Below are 16778 nucleotides of genomic sequence, written 5' to 3' on the forward strand. Positions count from 1 at the left end.
TAATGTGTGTTTCTTGTTTTTTATTTTTAGCAACATTAGTAATACATTTGTTAAAAAATTGGAACACACTGAAAATATTCATTTATTCATTCAGTATGTAACTGTGGAGTGTTTTTTCTTTGTTGCTTACCATGTGGTATGGTGAGGATGCAGCATTGAACGAGACAGTCTTTTTACTTTTTTCCAGAGATTATGCTCTACTGGGGAATACCAATGCTACACAAATAGAGAAGAAAATTTTTGAAAAAATCACCAGTGATGCTAATGCAGAGATAAACATTGGTGAAGACTTAGATTATATATTTTAAATCTTTATTCTAATGTGATCATGAATATTAAAATAAATTATAGCTTTCTTTTTTTACCTTGAATATCTTGAATATTTTTCCTTGCCATTAAATGTAGAATCTATAAACTTGGTTTTTAATGGTTGTACTCCACTTTATGGAAGTACCATACTTGTTCAAATTAATCATCAATTCTGGGACATTTAGATCATTCATAATTTTGCACTATTATAAATAAAATAGCATCACTTATATATATTTTCTTTATATCTCTAATTTTTATCTTATGTATGAGTGTCCTATTGCTGCTATAACCATAAACTTAGTGACTTAAAGCAACACAGATTTATTATTTTATAATTCTGGATGTCAGAAGTCTTAAAATCAAGGTACTGACAGGACTGCATTCCTTCTGGAAGTCCTAGGGGAGAATTCATTTGCTTGGCTTTTCTAGCTTCTAGAGGCTGCACATGCTACATGGCTCATTATTCCTTTTTCTATCTTTGAAGGCAAAAGTGTAGCATCTCAGAGCTTTCCCTCTGACCTCTGCTTCCCTCTCCAAATCTCCTTCCCTGATTTTAACCTTCCTCAGTCCTTGTGATTATACTGGTTCCACCTGCGTAATTCAGGATAATCTCGTGTCAAGATTCTTATCTTACATCTACAAAGTCCTGTTTCCCATGTATGGTAAACTTGTAACATTTTTACAAGTTTTGGGGATTAGGATGTGGAAGTCTTTGGGGATTATTATTTTGCCTATCACACCTTAAGAAATGTGCTCAAATGTAAAGCTAATAAATACAAAGTAATCTTTAGGGTTTTAAATGCATACCACCAAATATTCGTTGAAATATTGATTGTTAATTGATGCTCACATCTGCAATGATGATTTTTAAATCACACCTGCTCCTTTCTAGCATTTGATATTCTCATTTTTAAAAAGTCTTTGCACTTTTGATAACAATAATGGCAAACATTTATTATATGCCAGATACTAATCAAGTGTATTATAGTTATTAACTCATTTAATCCTCAGAACGCCCTATGGCTTATGTACTTTATTATCCTCTTAATAGGTGAAGATACCGAGGCTTAAAGACACAAAGAAACTTACCTAAATCAGACAACTGGAAATAGCCAAGCCAGGATTTAAATGCAGAATTCTAGCAGAGAAAGAGCGAGAGAAAGAGATACACAGACAGATAGATATCCATATTCTAAATCTCATCAGAATGTATGAATACAAACACACACATACACACAAAATAAAAAATTCCATAAGGGTGTCCCTAAACAGCCTTGAAAAAAATAAAATAATAATGCCTAATGTTGAATACAATGTGACTTATTGGAAGAAGATTTGTAGAGAATGATATACTTAGGAGGAGGCTTGGAATGGAGGAATGACTGAGGCAGTTGAAGTGCATAGGTCTTATGACAAACTTATACTTTCTAGCCTCGTGCAAAATTGTAAAACTTAACTCTTCTTTTAGAGGTGTCTGTAGCAGAAATTATACTGCTAGTGTTTTGCAGGATAGGATTTGAAATTTTATTGTGTCAGTGATGATGAAAGGTATAAGCTTTCAAGGAGGGTTAACTATAAAGCAAAGAATGCTCAGAATGGCAAGACAAATTCAGACAGGATTTTCTTAGGCTAATTTTAGGGATCTTTATGAGTTAATTATTATATACATTATGGTGTATGTTATAAAATATTATTTTTACAAGTCTTTTAAACATTCACAGTTAGCTGGATATAAAGTACTAATGTTTATATTACTTCTCATTTTTTCATTGATTTCCCCATAAATATATCAGAAAGATCACCTTATAAATTATGAGAAAGCATCAGTAAAGAGCACTGTAAATATTTTATAGTGAGAAACCATTCATGAGTGGTCATTCACTGAAAACAAATTTATGTAAAACAAAATCAAAGTGTTTGTTGTTCACACCTGTAACTGACTGGATCACATGTGTTTGTACCATTTCTTCACTTTTTAAGTAGTTTACATGTCCTTTGACTTCTATAAGTTTGTAAATAGGTTACTTTCAACACTACATTTTTTGGTCATATGCTAGCTACTTGCTGATATTTAAAAGTCTTCAATCAAGTAGTTTAATTTTTATTTTTGTCCTTTGATTGTTGTTGAGTTGGTGGATAAAATAAGGCACTGAGTTATAATTGTTGTAATTATAATGAGTTATAATTGTTTACTGGTGTGTATCTGCCTGTAACGGGTCACAGCGCAATTGGCATGCTTTGAGAATAGAGCCAAACCTTTCTTGTCTATCCTTGTTACTTAGTTTCCTTTTGTTGTTTTTCAGGGTTAAAACCAAGAGCAGTATTGAATTCTTTTGTTCCAAGATAAAAATCATTGTTTTGTTTCTTTGTTTTTTGCCAATTTTAAAAATAGTACATTCTCGCCTGGCACAGTGACTCACGTTGTAATCCCAGCATTTTAGGAGGCCAAGGCAGGTGGATCACAAGGCCAGGAGTTTGAAACCATCCTGGCCAATGTGGTGAAACTCCATCTCTACTCAAAATACAAAAATTAGTGGGGTGTGGTGGCACGTGCCTGTGGTCTTAGCTACTCGGGAGACTGAGGCAGAAGAATCTCTTCAACTCAGGAGACAGAGGTTGCAGTGATCCGATATTGTGCCACTGAACTCCAGCCTGGCCAACACAGCAAGGCTCTGTCTAAAAAAAGTACATTCTCATTGTAAAAAAAATAAAAATAAATTAAAAAATAAAATCAAAGTTTCCAAAAGAGTTTAAAGGAAAAAGTAAGAATTACCTCCAAATCTCACCACCAGGAAGCCTCTGTTGATATTTGCTATTTTTTTCTGTCTTACACATATACACATACACGTTACAAAACTTGGATTTTTACTCAACAAGGTATTCTGTGATTGCTGTATGTAGTAAATAATATGGATATTGCTTCGTGACAGTAAATATGGATGTTATCTTTTTTAACATACCTATTTTCATACATGTATGTAGTCTTAGACTTGTATCTTTACATACTTGTCTACGTTTTTTCTTAGCAAACATTTCCAGGTGTAGTATAACTAGGTCTAATACTTAGAAGAATTATTATCAATTGATACTACAAACGATATGAGGGAGTGCAGATTTTCTTAAATCTTTGCTGGCATTAGACAGTGTTCATTTATTCAATCTTTGCCAATCTGGTAGGTAAAACTGATTAATGTGAATTTCTGTCATTGTTGGTGAGGCTCAGCATCTTTTATATGTATATTGATCATTTAAAACTTGGTATTTTTGAATTGCTTATAATGAAATTTCCATTTTAACTGTTTTAGGACTTGAACTTTATAAGAATTGATGTTGCTGGGCAACTGAAAATATTCTGTGCTCCTTAAAAGACATGGGAGCTATAGCTTATAAGTGGCTCTTTCTCGATATTGTATTTAGTATCCACATATAGAAATAGGTAATTGGGTATTACAACAAGGGAGTCTTCACTCCCCAAATTGAAGTCTCTTGACCTTCTTTCTTCAATTTAGGACAGTTGTGTAGTGCATTATCAAGAAGAGTACTTCTATTTTGTAGATGCATGGTTAACTAGTTACTTATTTAGGGGACTTTTGCATTCACATTGCTCTGTTTGCCAGTTTGGAATTTGAACTGCTTTTCCTCATAGGAACAAATGGCATATTAGTGTGTGTTCACTTGAATGCCACTTAGAACTGTTATTAGCAAGTGACAGGAACTTAACTCAGACTGGTTTCCTTAAAGTTGTAAATATTGACTCCTTTAATTGACCAAGTCCAAATGTAGGGCCAGTTAGGGGTAGAGCTTGAAGCAGGGGCTCAAATCATGTCACCAGAAACAAGTTTTTTCTCCATATATCTCAGCTTTGCTTATTCTAGGTTAGATGCATTTTTATATATGTTCTCCCCTTATTGAATCAAAATGGCTGTAGTAGCCTCCCACCTTATATCTTTCCAAGGTTAAACCTGGTAAGAAAGATCAAGCAACTCTTGCTATTAATAGTTACACAAGAAAAAGCCAGGGGTCTCCCTGATTGTGCCTAACTGGCTTGTTTTGAGTTGCATGCCCATCCTGAAACCACTCTGGCTAGTCTGAAACCACTCAGGCACTTGACCCCAGGCTTCTAGAAGCGAGGGGAGGGGGATTTGAGGCCATCTGAACCATTTCAACAGAGCACGAGTGAGGTAAGATTCCCCCAAAGAAAATCTGGGACTATTGCCAGAAAAAGAGGGGCCGGATGCTGGCAAAAGAGAAAACAAATGTTCACTCATTTTGTATCCTCAGTAGAGTGCTCAGTACATGATAGGTAATCTCACAGATATTTACTTACTGCCTGACAATAGCACTGTTGGGATTATAGTTAAGATATTTGTTAAGTTAAATAGAATTTCATAGGTTATCCTGGGAACTTCATTGTAGGTGTTTCCGAGATAAAAAATTTGACCTAAATGTCAAACAATTACTCAAAAATGAGCATTGAGATAGTCATATAAGTTCAGGCTTATTACATACTTTTTAAGCTAGCAGTGTTCTCAGAAACAGGACAACAAAGAGGGTAATCAATAATAATCAGGAATTGATTTTAGGAATTATAATTCACTTATTCTTTTCTCTGTATTCAGTCAATAGACATTTATTGACGGGCTATTCTGTGGCAATAACTGCAATGCCTGGGTGCTGAGGTACCCAGATGAATGAGATAGGGTGTTTGCACTGAGTTGATTGACTAGTTTAGTGAGAGGGCCACTGTCCTGGGAAAAATGCGACAGTAGAGTGAGCTGCAGAGTGTGATGAGAGCACATGGATCATCCTTATGGTCCATCATGGCAAACGGATCTCCAGTCATTACATCTGCTTTCCAAACCTCCAGTGGAAAGGCCAGAAAGCATACGGAACTACCACTCTCTTCCTTTTTAGAACACTCATGAGTCTGAACTTAGTCCATGACTGCATCTAGCTGTAGAGGGGGTGGCAGATATCCTTTTAGTAGGGTACATTGCCACAGTGAATAAATTTGTTGTTTGGTTGTTGAAGAGGAGGAAGAAACAAATGTTGGGATATGCACATAATTTTTGCAGAAATGGTATAACTAGAAATCATATTTTTGAGTCATTAGTAAAACTTAATAAAATTTTATTAGTAAAATTTAATTTGATGTAAAATTTATTTCAAAGAGACTGAGCACTCACCAAGGAGAAATTGTGAAGTTCCTTGAGTTCTGTAATAGGAAAAAGATGATGTTTGCTATCCACCTTTCATACTGTTTCGTAAGTATTAGTTTGCTTAGTGTTGAGTTTAGCATATTGCTAGGTAGTTTGAAATGGGAAGGAGGGACAAGGGAATTGAAGATTGATTATCATGAAAAAAAGCACAGCAGTATTTCCCCTAAGGTCCAGCTTTGTCTGGGAAATGGTATTAGTTTCTCTCCTAATAGACAATTATATGTAGAAGGAAAAGATTAAGCATTAATGCAGTGTCACTTCATGATGATTCCCACAAATCAGGTTTTCTCTGCACTGAACATGGAAAGAGAAATTTTTTTTGGAACGGAATTTCACTCATTTGCCCAGGCGGGAGTGAAGTGGTGTGATCTTGGCTCACTGCAACTGCTGCGTCATGGTTCAAGTGATTCTTCTGCCTCAGCCTCCCGAGTAGCTGGGATTACAGGCGCCAGCCACCACACCCGGCTGATTTTTGTGTTTTTAGTATAGATGGGATTTCACCACATTGGCCAGGCTGGTCTTGAACTCCTGACCTCAAGTCATCCACCCGCTTCAGCCTCCCAAAGTAGTGGGATTACAGATATGAGCCACCATGCCCAGTAAAATGCAAGAACGTTTAAAAAGAGCCCAGCAATATACTTTACTAATAGTGATAAAACATTTGTCAGCAATTTTAAGTTCAGATCCTTATAGGCCTGTATGTTATTTTGTACTTTTATTCCTAAGCTATCACTTTGAATGAAAGGACACTGGATGTATTCAGCTCATCTTTCATTTTACAACTAGATGTCAGTGTTACCATACCTGATTAAATGTCTCAGGTGTGGTTATAATGAGTAATTCAGTAGTTGCTCATCTATATGAGATATAGATTAGAAAATAAATAATAATAAAGGAACAGAATTTTTAAAAACTTCTTTCCTTATTTCAAAGTGGACTGGTTATGCCTTAATTTTCTTTCTCAAAGTCCTCCTCAAAACTCCAAACTGCATTATATTATCCAACATAACATCTTTACATTTACATTTTTTACATTTGCATTTATGTTTTGTAAATATTGATTTTTTTCCCCCACATTAATAACTATACAAGAACAGTTAAATTTTTTGATTTATTTGGTTAGGAAAGTCAAGAAGAGTGTCAACTTGTAAACCTTTTCACTACTACCAGCAAAAAGTTCTTCCCTACAGCTTTTCCAGAAAGAATCATCAGAAAAAGAAAGCAAGGTATTGCTCTTCAAATGTGTGTGTGTGTGTGTGTGTGTGTGTGTGTGTGTGTGTGTGTGTGTTGTCTACTTTGATATGGAGCATATTGAGAGCAATAATTATGTATATATTTTTCAGTGACATCTCTTACATCTCACCTAGAAGACTCTCTTGAAATAACTAAATCTACCTTTTAAATTTAGTCCTCATATAAATGAAGGTGTGATGTTCTTATGCATTCCTTACAGAGCCAATCTAACAGTCTTTTAAAATAATTTGCATTGTGTTTCTCAGCCAAGCGTGGTGGCTCACGCCTGTAATCCCAGCACTTTAGGAGGCCAAGGTAGGCAGATCACTTGAGGTCAGGAGTTCAAGACCAGCCTGGCCAACGTGGTGAAACCCTTTCTCTACTAAAAATACAGAAATTAGCTGTATGTGGTGGCAAGTGCCTGTAGTTTCAGTTACTCAGGAGACTGAGGCAGCAGAATTGAATTGCTTGAACCTAGGAGGCAAAGGTTGCAAGTGAGCCGCCGCACTCCATCCTGGGCAACAGAGTGAGATGCTATCTCAAAAATTGTGTTTCTCTAAGTAGGATATCTCACTTTTTTAGAAAAAAACATCAGGCTTCCTTTTAATAAATATGAAACCCTAAAGAGTAACTGAAATACCATGAATAAAATCTAGGCAAAGTAATATGTCAAAGTACTGAAAACACATCCTGTTCCTCTATTTCAACCAAAAGATACTGATGAATCCCTTTCCCAAATTCTCTCTCGTTTTTGAAAATCAGTGCTTATGGATCACTCAAGGGATGGAGCTCACATAGGCAAAATTCTATAGAATTATATTCACTTTGACATTTTTAGTTACACATTTTCAAAATCTACGTATGTAACTTAAAGGTAAAGAATTTTGGGCCAAGCGCAGTGGTTCACGCCTGTAATCCCAGCACTTTGGGAGGCCGAGGCGGGCGGATCACGAGGTCAAGAGATCAAGACCATCCTGGCCAACATGGTGAAACCCCGTCTCTACTAAAAATACAAAAAAATTGCCTGGCAGGGTGGCATGCACCTGTAGTCCCAGCTACTCGGGAGGCTGAGGCAGGAGAATTGCTTGAACCCAGGAGGCGGAGATTGCAGTGAGCCGAGATTGCACACTGCACTCCAGCCTGGCGCCTGCGACAGAACAAGACTCTGTCTCAAAAAAAAAAAAAAAAAAGAATTTTGGAGATTATAAACTGTGTACTAAGAAATATCAAGACAACTTGTGTTTGGAGTTCAAGTGAAGATTTTGACAGAATTGACAGGTTTGCTTTTTAAAACTTACCTATAAATTGGTCTTGGTGTGGTGGCTATTGCCTGCAATCCCAGCACTTTGGGAGGCTGAGGCAGGCGGATCACAAGGTCAGGAGATCGACACTATCCTGACCAACGTGGTGAAACCTTGTTTCTACTAAAATTCAAAAAATTAGCCTGGTGTGGTGGTCTGCATCTGTAGTCCCAGCTATGTGGGAGGCTGAGACAGGAGAATCGCCTGAACCCAGGTAGTGGAGATTGCGGTGAGCCGAGATTGCACCACTGCACTCCAGCCTGGTGATAGAGCAGGACTTGGTCTCAAAAAACAACAACAACAACAAAAATAACAAAAGCTTATGTGTAAGTTTAACCTTTTCCTTAGAAACAATAACCAGCCCCCATTCTATTTTTGAAAAGGCAAGTTGAATTAGTGTCAGTAACATCCATCTCTCTTAATGGAAATAACTTTTTAAGTTGTGCAGTAAGTCACTCCTAATTTTATAACAGTCTAAAATTTGTTCATCAATCCTCGCGAACAGTGCATTTACTTATTGGCTTTAAAAATCTATTCTTTCCTGAGAAAGAACTTTCAGTTCATCAGGTTTTGGATTACCACATTAAATACTCATTTGTCAGTTGATTTTGTCATTTTTTGTGACTTCCATGCATATAACACAAGGACGTAAAATTAATTATTGATTATAGTACAGAGTCAGCACATCACTGTAGATTTTCACTCAGGCTGAAGAAAAGATAAAACTCCTATTAACCAACCTCAGGTTATCCCAGTTTGCTTCATGTATAGTAGAAATACAAGCAAGCTACATCTTGCTGATTACAACATATCTTATTTAACAAAACAGTAAAATAGTACAATGAAGTATTTAATTCTCAGCTCTCTTACAATGATTAGTAGTAGCTTAATTCTTGAGTTGAATTCTGATAGTTTTGTGGTTTTACAAATTGGTCCTTATACACTAATATTTTCTTTTGTTTAGAAGCCTTCTTAATTTATGTTTCAAGATTCAGTGACTTTGACAGACATAATTTATAACCTTAAATTTATTTTATACTAAGGCCGGTAACTAGTTACTGCACTTACAAGCAGAAGCGGCAGCTACCTATGGCATTCCTAAGTAGACTAACAAGCTTGCAGCACACAGGGGATCTAACTTTTCAGCAAGATACCTGGGGGATAACTGGTCCTAGCTGAGTGTCTAGAGCCTCGCAGGCACTTGGTATAAATAATTGGGAGACATTTGTGCCTTTGTTATCTCCCTGGCCTCATTTCTTCCAGGCCTCAGTGGAAGGTTATGATTGTTTTCTGAGTCTGTGTGAGCCTTTCTCCTTGCCCTATATCCTGTGGTCTGCTTTTATTTCCGGGTGCCTGCTGCATGAGTCCTAGCTCCTCACACCATTTTTTTTTCCTTCTTTTGATATTTGGACTAAGCTAAGAAGCTAACTATTAATCAGCAAATGGTATTAAAGAAATGGCTACTTGGAGCTACTATATAATATTGTAATGTTTTCACTGATAATTTTCTTAAGTCTCAAATACTTTTATTTTTAAAACTTAACACTTTCTCCTGACTTGAGTCAGGGCATACATATAACTGCTTTTTTACGTGTTTGAGGAAAGAGGGTGGTCATTGTGAAATATACCTACAGCTACAATTGTAGAGTTCCAGTTTTGACTAACATTAAAGAATATGCTGGATTTCTCTGAATCTGAAAACATTTTGCAAATGCTTTTCTTCAGCAGCAAGACAAGATGACAGTGAAGGCATTCCTTTGTAATTATTTCCTTATTCTTCTTATATTCTCTCCTGGTCTGTCAACATTTAAAATGCTGGTCTATGAACTATTTACATTTGGATGCCAATTAATTGTTCATCTCATTTAAAAACTTATCTAAGCTTTAATTGGGTGAGTTTTGTCAAATGTGAATTATATCTCAATAAAGCTAGTATTTAAAAAAGCTTACCTTAAAGCATTTTCAAAGGTACTGTGAAGCAGCTTTGTGTTAATGTGAGAGGGTGCAGAACAAATGATTATTTATTTATGTAAAGTTCCAAATCACATGGCTTTTAGAATACTTCACTTTTCAATTTTTGGTTTGTTTTAACTTATGAAAACTTTCTATTTGACTTATATGGGTGTATCTTCATGAGGGAGGAAAGCAAATACAAGAGGTAAGCACTAAAATATTTAAATCTTATCTTTAGCATTGGAATGCTGTTTAGAGAGATGAACCAGAAGTCCATGTTCAAATATTTCACTTCATGCCTGGCTTCCCGAGGCCTGACCTTTCACTGGCAGTCTGAGATCAGGCTAATAAGTGAGGAAGTAAGGAAATGTATCACTAAATTCTGCTTTTTTGATTTCTTTCTATAATGAACTTTTTAAGGACTTGACTTTTCAAGGTATTCCATTTATCATTACAGAAAGCTGTATACCTGCACAAGTGGTGGCTGCCATTGATGTCAACACTGTTGCTAACGAAGTATACAGGTATAATTTTCCATACACACAGTTACTTGCCAAGACAATTGAGGTGAGTAATTGTTATTGTTTTAATAAGTATGTAGCAAGGGAAATTGAAAAACACTGACAAATACTGGTTTCTGGTGGCTTAATTGGAAGATAAGTCACATATAAATTTAAGAGTTCAGGAAAAGGGAATGAACATTTTATGTCCTTTCAAAAGATATCCTCCTTTAAAAAAAAATCCAGCTTTAGAGAGGGAGATCAATATTTTGGTATCTCAGAAATAATTAGAGTGCAAGGATAAGTTTGACTTCTAAATGCTTCGTTCTGTGGTGTTAAACTTCAAAAAAGTACTTACTTTTATTAAATACTTGTATTCTATATATAGCATGCAGTATGAACAAGGGAGAAAATCATTGCTATTACTGAATGCGTCATATTTTAGCAAACCTGTCAAGGTTAACCTTTTTCTCATGTGATGACTTCAGCACAAGTATTGAAACACTAATGTATGTTGAGTTATTTTAAAAATAATGTGAAATAGGCCAGGTGCGGTGGTGCATGCCTGTAATCCCAGCACTTTGGAACGCCCAGGCAGGTGGATTACAAGGCCAGGAGTTCAAGACCAGCCTGGCTAATATGGTAAAACCCCATCTCTACTAAAAATACAAAAAAATTAGCTGGGTGTGGTGACACATACCTGTAATTCTAACTACTAGGGAGGCTGAGGCAGGAGAATTGCTTGAACCTGGGAGGCAGAGGTTGCAGTGAGCCAAGATCATGCCACTGCACTCTACCCTGGGTGACAGAGTGAGACTCCATCCAAAAAAAAAAAAAAAAAAATGAAATTGTGTTTTTCTTCTAATTTGCCATGAAAAATTTTACAAACAAATTTCTTATGAAGTCATAATTTACATGCAATAAACATGTCATTTATTGTATGTAATTTTAAGTGGGCAGTTTTTGACTCAGTCATCAACTGTGTAACTACCGCCCTCACAATCAAGAGTAGAACATTTCTGTCATGCTAAATTGTTCTTAGTGCCCCATTTCTGTCAGTCTCCAATCCCAACCCAGGTCACAATGGATCTACATTCTTTTCATTATATATTAAATTTTCTCTTTCTAGTATATCACAAAATCATAGAGTGTAATTCTTTTGAGTGGTACTGCTCTTGTTTAATGTTGATGTTTTTGGAATTCATCATGTTTTGTTGTATATCAGTAGTTTGCTCTTTTTTATTGTTGAGTAATATTTCGTACAGTAGAATATCATATACTACAATATGTGTATAGATAATCACATTGTTATAGACATTTAAGTCATTTCTAGTTTTTTACTATTACAAGTAAAGTTGCAGTGAACATTACTGTATTCCTTTGTTCATTTCTTGTGGATAATACCTAAATTTATTAAACTTACGAGAAAATACCAGATTTTCTGTTTTTTTGAATTGTTTTTACCATTTTACATTCTCACTATTAATGTTTAACTGACAAATTTCACATCCTTGCCAACACTTGATATTGCTGTTCTTTTAAATTTTAGCCATTTTAGTGAGCATGTAGTGGTATTGTGGTTTTTTATTTGCTTTTGCCTGATGACTAATGAGATTTAGTATCTTTTAATGTGCTTATTGGCCATTTATATATCTTCTCTGTCAATACATTTCTTCCCCAATTTTTGTTATTTGGGTGTTTGTATTACTATTATTTAATTGTAAGAGTGGCTTATCTTTTCTGGATTTCAGTTGTCAGAAATATGCATAACAAATCTCTTCTCCAATTCCCTAGCTTATCTTTTTCTTTCCTTAAATATGTCTGTCAAAATACAGATGTTATCTTTTTTTTTCCTTGTAGATGACAATTTTTTTGTGTCCTAAGGAATCTCTGCTTACTCAGTTTTTCTCCTGTTTTCTGAAATTTTATAGTTTTAGTTTTTACATTTAGGTCTTTGAACATTTAAGGTTACTTTTTGTGTAGATTGTGAGATATGGGTCAAGATTTATTTCTTTTCTTACAAGGAGACATAAAGTTGTCCCAGAGCCATTTACTGAAAAGCATCCTTTTCCTAATCAATTTCTTTGATGCCTTTATTTTAAAAATCATGTATGTATGGTTCACTAATATTTTCTTTAAGACAATTAGTCATAATATTTATTCAGTGTAAACTGAAATGTCTTTTTAAATATCTGCATATCTATATCTATCTTTGTTTTATTTTCTTATTAGATTCTCTAGGGTTTACAGTATGCATCTATTACTTGTGGAAGCCCACCTTCAAATAGCATTATACCACTTTATGTTTAAGTTTTAACAGTATACCTCCAATTTCCCCTACTGGTCTATTTTGTTATTTTGTCTTGCATCTTACTACTGCAAATGTTATGTACACCAACATACATTGTTACTATTTTTAGATTAAGTAGTCAAATATCTATTAAAGAACTTTTAAAAAGCACAAAAAGTCTTTTATATTTATCTCTATATCTACAGTTTTCAGCACTTTTTATTCTTGTTTTTTGATCAAAGTTTGCATGTCATATAATTTTTCTTCTTGAAAAACCTTTAGTGTCTCTTGTCATGTATATGTGGAAAGGGAAAATTACCTTGGTGCTTTTGATTTAAAAAGTATTTTATGTTGTCATCATTGTGAAATATAATTTTTACTGATTTTTTTTTCTTTTTTGGAGAGACAGGGTCTCACTATGTTGCCCAAGCTGGTCTCAAACTCTTGGGCTTAACTGATTCTCCCACCTCAGCTTCTCAAAGTGCTGGGATTACAGGTATGAGCCACTGTGCCTGGCCTACTGAATCTTTGATTACATTCATTTTGAAAGATATTTTTAAAAAATCTGTTTGTTTTCTTTTAATGTTTTCCAGTGTTATCTAGATTGCTTAATTTCTGACTTAAAGTCTGTGATAATTTCTATTTTCATTCCTCTTAATATATCATGTCTTTTGCTATCTACATTTAAGATTTTATCTTTATCACATGTTTTCAAAAGTTTTATTTCTATGTGCTTTTTATGCTTTTCTTTATTTGTACTGCTTGGACCTTGTGGTGCTTTTCTTATTTATAATTTTCATCATATTTGGGGGTTTTGACCATCACTGCTTTAAAATAATCTCTTTCTCTCTTTCTCCAGTTACATATTGTAGAGTAAATAATAGTTGCTGAAGACAGAGTGATCCATGATAAATATCATTAATGCTTCTGAAGAAGAGAATGATTCCAGTGGAACAAAAACTGTTAACAAAAATAGATAAAAATTTTCCTAAAATGAAAGACGCAATGTAACATCCATGAGTCTTTCTGGAACGGATGACTCCATCACTTAATCTAGCTAAGTAAGAGATGAATCAAAGTAGAAAACCCAGGAACAAAGCTGCCGTGTTAGGAGAAAAACTGTAGTTAGAAAATAGGTGAAAATGTTGTAAAGCTTTGCAGTGTAGAAATAATAATGTAATTGGAGTGGGAAGAGGAAGTGAGACACACACAAAATATGTCTTTGGAGATAAATGAAACTATCAATTTTTTTTTTTTTTTGAGACGGAGTTTCGCTCTTGTTACCCAGGCTGGAGTGCAATGGCGCGATCTCGGCTCACCGCAACCTCAGCCTCCTGGGTTCAGGCAATTCTCCTGCCTCAGCCTCCTGAGCAGCTGGGATTACAGGCACGCGCCACCATGCCCAGCTAATTTTTTGTATTTTTAGTAGAGACGGGGTTTCACCATGTTGACCAGGATGGTCTCGATCTCTTGACCTCGTGATCCACCCGCCTCGGCCTCCCAAAGTGCTGGGATTACAGGCTTGAGCCACCGCGCCCGGCCCAACTATCAATTTTTTTAAGGACATTAATCAGTGTTATTTTCAGGGGATCAGCAGAGGTGGGAAAGAGAGCTCAGCCCTCAGAGATTCAATGTTAACAAAGTCTTGTTAAGGCAACAAGCCAAAAACAAAAGTTAGCCTTTACTCACTTACTGTGGTGTTACTGGCAAGAATCTAAGAGCAGAGGCAATGCCACTTGCCTGGTTCCATTTACCCATGGATTAGTGTAGGTGTCAGGGCCCTCTCGCTGTGGAGGGAATCCCTGGCCTTAAGGGGAGGGCAGGCAGGGAGGGCTAGGAGTGGAAAAGTGCTGGGGACTGAGTCAGAGTGGCATACTCTTCCAGCATTGTCAGTGTCTTCAGGGTTTCCTACGCCTCCCCACAAGGAGGCCTTGGCAGAGAAGCTCCGCTCAAGGTCTCAGATAAGGAGACCTTGGAATGAAGGCTCTGGAACAGAAATGCAAATATTCCAAAAGTATGACCGCTGGCCTCAGCGCCTGAGACTTTGACTGCAGCTCCCCTCAGACTGTGGTGCACCAGCTGTATACCGAGTCTGTTTGGGGAGGGGAGCCCCATTGAGGTCTCCTGTGGAAAGCCTTTGTAACTGCCTGTGGTTATGTGTGAAAAATCACACACAGGTTTCTAATCAAAAGCAGGACTCCACAGTTTATCAAGATAACTAGTAATAAAATTAAAATCAGCAAGTTGTCTAGGTAGCAATGGGAAATTTCTGGTCACTAGTATATAACTATATATACACTTCATGTGAGCAGAAACCTCATCTGGTTTGTTCCTTGTTATATTTCCAGACCTAGCACAATGCCCGGCATATAATAGATACTGTGAAATGTTTCTGAATTCATTTATGAACACTGTTTAATGAACAACATATTGTGCCCCCAAAATGGACAAAGAAATACCAGGCAAATGCTAATAAAGAATAACAGGGGTGTGAAAATTGATATTAGATAAGATGGATTTCAAGGCAAAAAGCGTTTAAGTCATAGAAAATTGTTTTATGATGATAGTTGGCACAATTCTCAAGAAAGGCCTAATTGTCTTGAGTACACGTGCATAAAATAACATCAGAGTTCACAGGGCAATAAATGATAGGAAATACCCACTCAAGTTTCTGTTAAATACCTAATATATGCTGCAAAGTAAGAAAACCATTGTCTTATGACTATGAACTCAGTAATTCTAAGTAAAATATGAACACTAGCTCTGAAGCACATTTGAAGAATAATACAGTTTGATCAAAATGGATTTTGTTTCAGGAATGCAAAAGTAGTTTAGTATTAGGAATTCTGTTAATAAATTCAACATGTTAATAATCAGAAGAGCAAAGAGCTATATGCCAGAAAACATTTGGCAAAGTTCAGTGTCTTTTTCTGACTATTTTTAATCTCTCAGCAAAATTAGAAAAAATGAATATTACCCCAATATCTATATATGTCACTTACTAGCTTTGTATATGTTACTGACTTTTGGAGGTACATTGATATGGGGTTATATGGGAGACTGTGTGTGTGTGTATGTTTATATCTGTGTTTAAGCACACACACACACATACAGATAGATATGTCTAAACCCAGTAACATGCCAAATGGTAAAACTTTAAAAGTATTCTCATTAAAATAATAAAAAGACAAGGATGTCACCCATTAGCACTGTTACTTAATATTCTTGTGGATCTGTTAGCTAATGTGTATACACAGAGAAATATCATATAAATAGAACTAAATATTTAAAAAAGTGATTGAATATGCCTGGAAAACACAAATGTGTTAAGCAAAAATAGTAGATGAGGAACAATTAGTGCTTTAATAAGGAGGCTGACTACAAAAATATGCTAACCAATAGCATATTATATACAAACAAAAACCTACTAGAAAACATAGCAGGAGAAAGTTCCTATTTTTGGTAAGAAGATGAAAGTTATAAATACCTAGAAATACACTTAAAAAGAAATCTGTATAACTCACATGGGAGTTAAAAGAGACTTAAAAAATGATGAAAGCATGCAAGACCAATTACAATGTGATCTTGGATAGGATGGCTGAATATTGTAAAAATATTAGTTCTCTTTCACTATAACTTCAAAAAGTTGTTTTTGTCAAATCTGCCAAGTTCTTCCTAAAGTTCAAATGAAAATTAAGCCTAAGAATAGCCAGAATACTTTCTGAGAAAAGAAGAAATAAGGCAGGCAGGTGGACAAATATACCTGTCAATCAACATGGGATGAACAGTGTTAGCACACTGACTTGATCTAATATTGTCTGAAAGCAGAAGTATTTTCCTTAACTTGTATAGCCATATAATGTAAAACGTAAGTTTCCATTGGCTTTAAAATATTTAGTCATTAAAGATAACCTGCGCATTTCCATGACTACTTTCTTTAATTCAAATACATTTTTCTTTTTTTTTTTTT

The 16778-nt window shown here is 35.5% G+C and overlaps 1 protein-coding gene across 8 annotated transcripts in view; it reads left to right on the plus strand.

Moving 5' to 3' along the window:
• TRDMT1 (tRNA aspartic acid methyltransferase 1) overlaps positions 1–16778 on the plus strand; it is a 74603-nt gene that overhangs the window by 30805 nt on the left and 27020 nt on the right. For 7 of the 8 annotated variants that reach the window (XR_005200468.1, XM_037739005.1, XM_037739007.1 and 4 more), the window contains one exon: positions 10476–10585. Coding sequence is in view for 6 of the 8 variants with exons in the window: in XM_037739005.1 (XP_037594933.1) it covers positions 10476–10585 (110 nt within the window). In the remaining 2 variants the exon portion in view is untranslated. Of the gene's footprint in view, positions 1–10475; positions 10586–13251; positions 13305–16778 lie in introns of those variants that run through there. The other variant, XM_017529780.2, reaches the window with a different exon arrangement.

Source organism: Cebus imitator, unplaced genomic scaffold, assembly GCF_001604975.1.
Source record: "Cebus imitator isolate Cc_AM_T3 unplaced genomic scaffold, Cebus_imitator-1.0 Scaffold61, whole genome shotgun sequence".
Taxonomy (NCBI): Eukaryota; Metazoa; Chordata; class Mammalia; order Primates; family Cebidae; genus Cebus; species Cebus imitator.